Genomic DNA, 9,195 nt, shown 5'->3' with positions numbered 1-9,195 from the left:
GAGAAAGAAAACGGCGAGCGGCCCGCGGCTGTCTTCTCCCCCTCCCGGAAAACTCACCAGGGAGGGGGCAGATCCTCCAGCTCCTCGGGGGTCTCTCCTCTGGCTCCTTCGGGGGTCTCCGAAGCCCCCCCTCTACCCTTCTTCCACTCCATTTGTGTGGAGCTAAAGGGCAGCGTCCATCTTGCAGACATGCGCAGTTAAAGAAGAGACTGGTCAGTCACTTGTCTGAGATGGTATCGGTTCTCCTCGAGCGGGGGACTGGACTAGAAGGCCTCCAAGGTCTCTTCCAGCTCTATTCTATTTTATTCTATTCTAATTAAAAATATTGATAGAAATGCATGAGGGGCATAACAGTATAATATCCACAATTACTACAACAATGGACCTCCAGTGTCCCCACTATGCTAGACTCTGCCTTTCCAGACTGGGCCTGCAAAGGCACCTCCTTTCTCCACAGATGAACTGCACAACGTGAGTCCTTCAAACCCGAAGGACTAACATATATTTTAGAGTTACAGACCTATTTATATATTCTTCTTAGTTTTATACAGCTATAGACCTACCTAGTTATAAGAGTTTTATCAGCTTTAAGCACGTGGCTATTTTATAGTACAATATAAATTTAATAAGTCAATGAACATTCAGTACTAATTAATTTTTAGTTACAGATTTTAATCTCAGATATTTCTGGTAAAGACATCATGTAGATCCTTGTACTTACTTCACAAATCTTAACCTCAGATGCTTTATAACAAATGCATACCGGGTTATTTAGAATGTGTATTTATAATACAGAAATATAACTTTCTGATTATTTGTTCTATTTACAGCTTATGCTGCTCAAACCCTAAAGCAGTGGTTCTCAACCTGTGGGTCGGGACCCCATTTGGGGCCGATCGACCATTTCACGGGGGTCGCCAAGCAAGGCTGTCCGCCATTTTTTTTGTCCGCCATTTTTTTTTTTCTTTTCCAGCTGGGCCAGCTGGTGGTCGGCCTGCTCCGTCTCTGCCGCTCGCCAGCTACGCCTCGGCCGGCGCAGGGGGCGGAACCACGCATGTGCGGCACTCCCGGGCAGGGAAAGTCCTTGACTTACGACCGGTTCGGTAGTCCTCGACTTACGACCGGTTGGGGTCGTGGCATTAAAAAGGTTGAGAACCACTGCCCTAAAGCAAGACTGATTGAAATGTCTAAGCACTTGGATCCTAGAATACAATGGCAAAGCACTTCTAAACAATGTTGCCAAGAAACCACATGGACTTGTCCGCAAGACTAATTTGAAGATTTGTTAAGTAATAAAAAAAAATGCTGCAAAACCGTTTCATATTATTGCCCAGAAAAACCACACGGATGCAGCTATGTAATCCCCAAGAGCGGTGGCATTTGGGTTTAACGGAGCACCTTCTTTTTAGCCTGAGGAAAATCTTGTATTTTGCTTGTTGCTTAAAAAAAAAAAAAAGGCAGCCTCAGCAGATGGCAGCACCTGGCAAACTTTAGTCTCAGAAACTGAGCAAAATCAGAGCTGATTAAGCTTGGATGCTGGAAGAGGTCCAGAGAATCACAGGGCTCTAGGCTAGGCTGGGAAGTTGGGGAAGGAAGCATCCGTGAAGGCAGCGATGGCAAAGAAGCGTTGCCAGGAAGAGAGAGGCTCATGAAGATACCCGGAGTCGACCAATAAAGGCCATTCTGCAGTGAGGGAATTTTGTTCCCTCCAGCACAGTGTTTCTCAACCGTGACAATTTTAAGGCATGTGGACTTCAACTCCCAGAATTCCACAGCCAGCAATGCTGGCTGTGGAATTCTGGGAGTTGAAGTCCACATGCCTTAAAATTGTCAAGGTTGAGAAACACTGCTCCAGCAGTCCCGCAGTTTTAAAAGCTGAAGCCCCGGGTTGAATGTGCAATAGGAAGGGGGGAAAGCGCGGCCATCCACAACAGCAGAGAGCCTCCACGGTTCCGACCCTCCCGCTACCCACCCACCGACGGCAATTGAAAATTGTTTGAGCGCTAGGGGGCGGGCCCCAAAGGTAGCCCCGCCCCCGCCCCATCCCAAGTCCCGTGGGCTCTGGCGGGCGAGATTTGCTGGGCGCGTGAAGTCGGCGTCCTCGAGGTTCGCGGAAAGGCGCCCGCCCGAGCTTCCCTCTGTGGCTCCGCGGGAAGCCGCCTCAGCCCGCGTGACGGCAACGCTGGCAGCCTCGGCCTCAAAGCCCTGACCTCTCCTTCGCCCGCCCGCCAGGCCGGCGTGAAACTTCCCGAGCTTCATCCCGCGGCCCGTGGTCCCTTCCCGGCCGGCGGAGGCTGGCAGGAGGATGACGTCACCGGATCAGGCTGACCGGCAATGGGCGCCATTTTGAAACCCCCGAACCTCCGGCGTCGTCGGCGCTGGCTGTGGCGGCAGCCGCAGCAGCAGCAGCAGCTCCAGCAGCGGCGGAGGCGCTTGTAGCGGCTTTTCCATCCGTCCCGGTTGATTCTTCCGCTTTGCGGGCTTTTGCAGCCGGCGGTCTCCGCCAGGCACACGCCGCGCAACATGGCAGGTAAGGGGCACGCGTGGTGGTGGCGGCGGCGGCGCTGGTCGCGGCGGCATTGGCTGCCGTCCTTGCCTTGGCGGGCGGAGGCAGGCCCCGGGCCCGCAGGTGGCCTTGGAGGGCCAAGCGGAGTCTGGGCGGCCCCCGCGGAGATGGGCTGGGCAGCTCATAGGGCCTGGCCGGCTTCCGGGCCTCTTCGGCGGCCGGAGAGGCTGAGGCTTGTGCAGGCTCGATCCGTGCTCACGACGCTTTCCATCTCCAGCAGGGGTGGCCGGAGGCGGCGGCGGCAACGATTTCCAGTGGTGCTTCTCCCAGGTGAAGGGAGCGATCGACGAGGACGTGGCCGAAGGTAAATGCGGTGTCGCGAATGACCCTGGCGCCTGCGAGGCCGTCCCAGGCCTTTGCTTTTTCTCTCTCCATTCTCCTCCCTCCGTCCCAGGCTCTTCTCCACCTCCCGCAGGTGGCATCTTCGGGGCGGCCCTTTGGGTTTTCGGGCAGGTTGCTGAAATAGCTATTTTTGCCCCCCTTTTTTTTCCGGGTAGAATGCTTTTTCCCCCTTTCCCAGGCGATACTTCCACCTTCGGAGATGGTTTAAGTCCCGGACCACATGATGGGGGGGGGGCGGGGAGGAGGGAATGTTCCTTATTTCTTCAGCAAGTAAAGAGACGGTGCTGCTTCGCTAGCACTGATGTTACCTAGTTGGGGTAATGAAACGTCTGCAAGTAAAGCTCAGAGTGTGTCAACCCTGAGCTACAAATATTCTCCTTTATTATTACTATGCTGCTTGGCAGTGGCAGCCAGTGTTGGGTGCGGAGCTGCAAGAGTCGTAGCCTTTTCTTCATGATGAATGTAGCATGATTTATACAATCCTAGCTGCAATAAAAAACTATGTCCAAGAGATTTGCAGGGTTTTGGAACCCCCATTTTTCTGAAGAACCTAAATGGGCAGGAATTATGAGAGATGCTGTCCGGTAGCTTCATGACCAAGTTGGAGGCCATGAAGTGTTCAAAGGCTTAAAGGCCACTTTAAGCCTTTGAAAACTTTTATCAATCTGTCAATACAGGGATGCCTGCTTGTTTTTGTATAATTCTTTCCCCATACCTCTGGTCCCTGGGAAAAGAGTGGGGATGCAGGGTCTGACTAAGTTGCTGTCATCTCTACAAAAAAGCTTTTTTATGTTCTGGAGAAATGACACTAGAATTGGATAATGGAAGGAAAGAAGAATGCAGGAGTGATTAGAATAGCTGTCAGTATTTCCTGGTTCTAATTGATAATGCAGCTCTTTGGTTTTAATTTAATGATTAAAACATGAGACTCTTTCTGGCAATGCAAAATTTTTACTCTTAATATGTTGATTAAGCTGAATCAGTTTGGAGCAACAATAACCTTTACCTGCATTATTAGTTTAGCCTCTAACATATGTGAGAGATATAATTAACTAAATTCATTGGGATTTATTACCTGGCAAATTTACTTAGAATAGCAAGCAAATTACTGCTTCAGGTTCTAAATTGCTGATTATCTTTCTTTGCATCACTTCTTGGAACTATGATTATTCAGGTTATCTTTGATATACTCAAATGTACTTTTGAAAACAGGTATCTTTATACTATCTGAAAGATGTTAATTTTAATTTACTTGTACTTTGCTGGAGTTTAGAACTATTCCAGGAAAAGAGGGGAGAGAATAATATAGGGTGTGGTCTGGATGAAGTACTGAAACAGCTTTAAATACTAACAGTGAAAATAGTGTCCTTTTCGGAATACTATATCTGATTTTTTTCAAATAGAATTGAATTCTTTTGTATTTTATAAACAAGTCTGTAGATAAGGGGTTTTCATACTTTGTTGAACACATGTTTTGCAAAAGTGACAAGTAATCCAAGAAACAGTTTATTTGAGCAATGCTTCTTTTCTCACTATGCATAATTTAAAAACCCTTTTCTATGAATCATTAGGGTGTGCATACTGCAGTTTGTAACATGATGGTAAGTGTAGAAGAACTATTCCCATTATTTAACTCTGAGAGGAGAGCGCTTCATAGGAAAGAAAGTAATACTGCATTCTTATACATGTATTCTTTTTAGACACCACAATGACGTTTGATAGCCTTCACACAGTTCTGTAATTGAATGGCAGACAGCCATGTAATGCTAGTAACAAGCTGTCTACATGCTTTCCTATTGAGCATAGCTAATACTTATGTGGAGAATAGTATTTGGAGTTCTATTTATAGAAGAAAAAAAATAGCCCCACTCATATTTGTTCAATTCCAGCTATGTTGCATAAGAAGCCGGAATTATATGTATAAGCACCTGGTCTTATCATTGTACTAGGAATCCATACTATTAAGAATGTTAAGCGCTGTTGCCTTTTCTGTAATACTAGGGCCACATAACTTGTTCTCTCTCCAGTTGTTCCTTACATTTAAAGGAACAGTCTAGCCCAGAGGCCCCCAACCTTTTGAGCACCAAGGACCGGTGCTGTGGAGAAAGGTTTTTCCATGTACCAGAGGGGGGGTGGTTTCACATGCTGCCTGCATCCCGCAGATGGGGCTTCGCTTGTTTGTGTGGACTGGTTGCTGGCATGCTGCAGACTGGTGCCAGTCTGCAGACCAGGGGTCTAGCCTACTGAAACATACTGAGTCAGCATTTTGAAGCTTCTTTGTTCCCCAAAAAATTTTAAATATATTTATGACTAGCTGTACCCAGCCACACGTTGCTGTGGCTCAGTCTGGTTAAATGGAAAAGAAAGAAAAGAGAAAGCGCATGTTTGTGTCACAGGTGTGACATCTATATAATAGTAGGTATATAAAAACGTGCGCGTATTCGAATGCAACGTTGTGTCAAAATTTCAAAGCAATCGGTGGAAGAACTTTCAGAGATTTAAGATTTTGAACAAACGAACATTTACATTTTTATTTAGATAGAAGATTTATGGGCACCAACTATGCATTAAATGATAATATATTGTAATGTAGACTGTCTTTATGGTATTTGAAAATGTAACTTCACATTGCCTTTGGTGATGATTATGTAATTTTGAGGGAATATATTAAAAGCGATTGGTGCTACTATATACTATATTAAACTTAGGTTTGTGTGTAGTGCCTCTTGCTTACACATCTGGGGAGCAATAGACCTGCTTTCAGAATTTACAGAGGTGCAGTTAAAAGAGGCAAGCTGCAACTTGCAGTAAGACATGCCATTTGAACAAAAATGGTCTGTTGTGCATTTAATCGATGCTTTGATCCTAAAATGTTCATATTTGAAAATATGCAGTACAGGTAGTCCTTGACTTACAACATTTCATTTAGTGACCATTCAAAGTTACAATGGCACTGAAAAAATGATTTATGATCATTTTTCACAGTTACAACTTTTGTAACATCCCTACGGTCATGTGATTAAAATTCAGATGCTTGGCAACTGGTTCATACTTATCATCTTTTGCAACCTTTTGACAAACAAAGTCAATGGGGAAGCAAGATTCACTTAACAACTGGATTACTAACTTACAAACTGCAGTGTGGCAAGGAAAGTCATAAAATGCGGCAAAATTCACTTAACAACTATCTCACTTAACAATAGACATTTTGGGCTCAATTGTGATTGTAAGTCGAGGATTACCTATATAGGATTTTTTGTTAAAAATTGAAATCATTCATGGGGCTTCATAAGGAAGGTATGTTTGTTTCCATGATATATTCATAAACGGTTACAGTTTTGTCTTGTTTTTTGTTACTTAAGCCAATATAAGAAATATATTATTTTCAGCATGAGAACCCTAGACATGAAAAATGAAATTACAATGCAAGTATTCTGTTTAAGAACCAGGGCTTTTAGGATCAAGTACATGACATCGTGACTATTCAAGGTTAAATTATATATGGATGTTTATGAAATTACTCTCATCATGTTTCTTTCCAATTTGTGGATCACATCCTAAGCTTCCCTACTCATACTGAAATTCTGTGCATCTTAAAGGAGCTTAAGTAATAATGTTAAACTGAAGTTAATATTGGGCCATAGGAATGTAAAAACATTATGCATGTTCAGTCTGCAATAAATCCAAATGAGTTCAAAGTGAAATTACAATAAGAATATAGAATATTAGCCTAAGAAAATATAAACTTCTTTTCAAGCAACTTGTTTTAAAGCAAGTCTTTACAAAATAGTTTATTAACTTTATTAACTTTTTCATGAAATATAACTTCTACTAAATAGCCTACAATGCTATCTCTGCCATAAATGCATGGTATATTGTAAATTGCCAGCTTGCTACATTTAATTGGATTCAGTTATTTATGTGTATGTAGTTTTCCAAGAATGCAATCTTCCATCTGTATTAAGTTTTGAATTTTTTAATTTGTCTTTCCCATAAAGTGAGTTTGCATCTGTGTGTATGTGATTCAAACTCCATGTAGGTGTTCTACTAGTGTGGGAGAGAGAGGAGAGTGACCACAAAGGCAGGTTTCAGGATGTCATCCAGGATTATTTTGGTTCTGCCAAACTAAGACAGACTGCCTTGACTTCTGATTGCTGTTCTATTATTTGAAGGCATGCAACATTTGTTAGTGCAGAGAAGTCCTGTTGTAGCAGGGATTCTCAGACTGTTAACTCCAACAGGTCAAAAGCAACTTAGAAAGATGTCAAAATGTTCATTACCTGTTCAGACTTGTGCAGGTAAAGTTCAAGCGCTGTTAAAACTCCCTTTGGGCTTTGCCTTTGCAATTCAGCTGCATGTTTGCCCAACCAGAACAGCAGCAAGTTTTGACATTGCTCCTTCTTTGCCAGGGCAAGCAAAGCAAGAGCATTGTCAAAAGTCACTTTGATCTTTGGCTGTCATTTTGTTTGTGCAAACCTGCAAGGAACAGTTGTATTTCAGAGTATGATAATCCTATGGTGTATAGACTAAAATTTTAAAAATATTTTTGCCCAATACCAATATGATCGATGCTTTCATTTATTGAGATGGTCAAAACTCACTTTCCATTTTAGGGAATTGCAGAGCTGCAAAGTTTAAGAACCATTGCCCTACATACACTAATGATGCTATATTGTGACCTCCAGGTGAAATGAGAATGGTGGCTGGGCCAGTGTACATATGTTAGTAAATATTGGCCACATGTTCATGCTTGTATCTTATGTATTGTGAACATAATTGTTTTAACATAATCTATAAACCTTCCTGTCACAAATGGAACTATCATTTTGATAAATATACAGGATAACATAGTAAGACATTTTAGGCTGCTCAGTTATATGCCCATTCCTCTGTCACTTTATGTTCTATAAATGTAAAGCTTGCTTGCTTTTGTATATCAATAGAAAGGAAAGATGCAGCTTATTCTAAGCCAGTGGTTCTCAACCTGTGGGTCGGGACCCCATTTGGGGTCGATCGACCATTTCATGGGGGTCGCCAAGCAAGGCTGTCCGCCATTTTTTTTGTCCGCCATTTTTTGTCCATTTTTCCCCCCTTTTCCGGCAGGTGCCTTACTTCCCTTGGGCTGGGCCAGCTGGTGGTCGGCCTGCTCCGTCTCTGCCGCTTGCCAGCTACGCCTCGGCCGGCGCAGGGGGCAGAACCACGCATGCGCGGTGCTCCCGGGCAGGGAAAGTCCTCGACTTACGACCGGTTGGGTAGTCCTCGACTTACGACCGGTTTAGTCCTCGACTTACGACCGGTTGGGGTCACGACATTAAAAAGGTTGAGAACCACTGTTCTAAGCAAACAACAGGTCTAATAATTATATATCTCTTATAAAAATGTCCCAGGATGAAATATATTCAGACCAAGAAATCTCATTCCTTTGGTAACACAAGTTCTCTAAGTTCTGTATAGTTTATAGTTTATAAAAATTATTCATCTTCCATTCCATTATAAAGTTTTCCAACTATTTGGCAATCCATTATCTAGTTTACAATCCAGCAAATTTTTAATGCTGAAGGCTACATTTGCTCCCTCCACATACTCGTAGAGAAGGATGGCTGCGTGCATTCTAGTATAATGTAGGTACTTTGGCGAATGGATTGTATGGATTGCCTACCCATGTTTTGAACAGAAATGACTTACTAGTAAGACATTGTTCATTCAAAGCATTATATTTTCCTCTGTACTTTGACAAACAGGCATCTAGGAGAAAGTGCTTTTGTTTCTCAAGCTACAGAATAATTGAGTGCTTTGGGGAGGGAATTTTTATTTTGCCACATACCTTGCTCATCTAGGGCCTACTTATCTAATGTGTTAATTGATTTCAACATACACATTCAAAATAGATTTTATTGTATGTCTCTGTAAGTACCAATAGCTGGGTGTGTGTGTTTTTTTAAGTACCTATTGTACTGTCTCACACATTTAACTTTGTTTGAAATTAAAAATTCTAATAATTAAATTAAAATGCTCTAAAGTGCCATCTCAAAAATGCCCCTGGGTCCTATATAACCCCCAAGCAGACTGATAAAAAATAAAACAGAGTGCGGGTATTACTGAGACCTGGTTGGGCGTCGAGGGAGGAGTCCCTCTTGTAGACATCTGCCCACCAGGTTTTCAGGCATTCCATCAGCCGAGGACCCGGGGTAGGGGCGGGGGGGTAGCGGTCATTATAAGGGAGAGCCTCCGTCCTAGGGAGACCACTGTGCCTCAGATAGACGGTGTGGAGTCCCTCCTTGTGAAAT

At 43.5% G+C, this 9,195-nt stretch overlaps 1 protein-coding gene across 1 annotated transcript in view; it reads left to right on the top strand.

Annotated features, from left to right (window-relative positions):
* Positions 1–2,425: 2,425 nt before the first annotated feature.
* PPP2R2D (protein phosphatase 2 regulatory subunit Bdelta) overlaps positions 2,426–9,195 on the top strand; it is a 44,734-nt gene continuing 37,964 nt past the window's right edge. The window contains exons 1-2 of the mRNA XM_015812383.1: positions 2,426–2,530; positions 2,784–2,870. Coding sequence (XP_015667869.1) covers positions 2,524–2,530; positions 2,784–2,870 — 94 coding nt within the window. The 5' untranslated portion in view covers positions 2,426–2,523. The remainder of the gene's footprint in view (positions 2,531–2,783; positions 2,871–9,195) is intronic.

This window comes from Protobothrops mucrosquamatus, unplaced genomic scaffold, assembly GCF_001527695.2.
Source record: "Protobothrops mucrosquamatus isolate PMUCROS unplaced genomic scaffold, P.Mucros_1.0 scaffold80, whole genome shotgun sequence".
NCBI lineage: Eukaryota > Metazoa > Chordata > Lepidosauria > Squamata > Viperidae > Protobothrops > Protobothrops mucrosquamatus.
The sequence above is the reverse complement of the archived record's forward strand: the minus strand, read 5'-3'. Positions and strand labels throughout refer to the sequence as shown.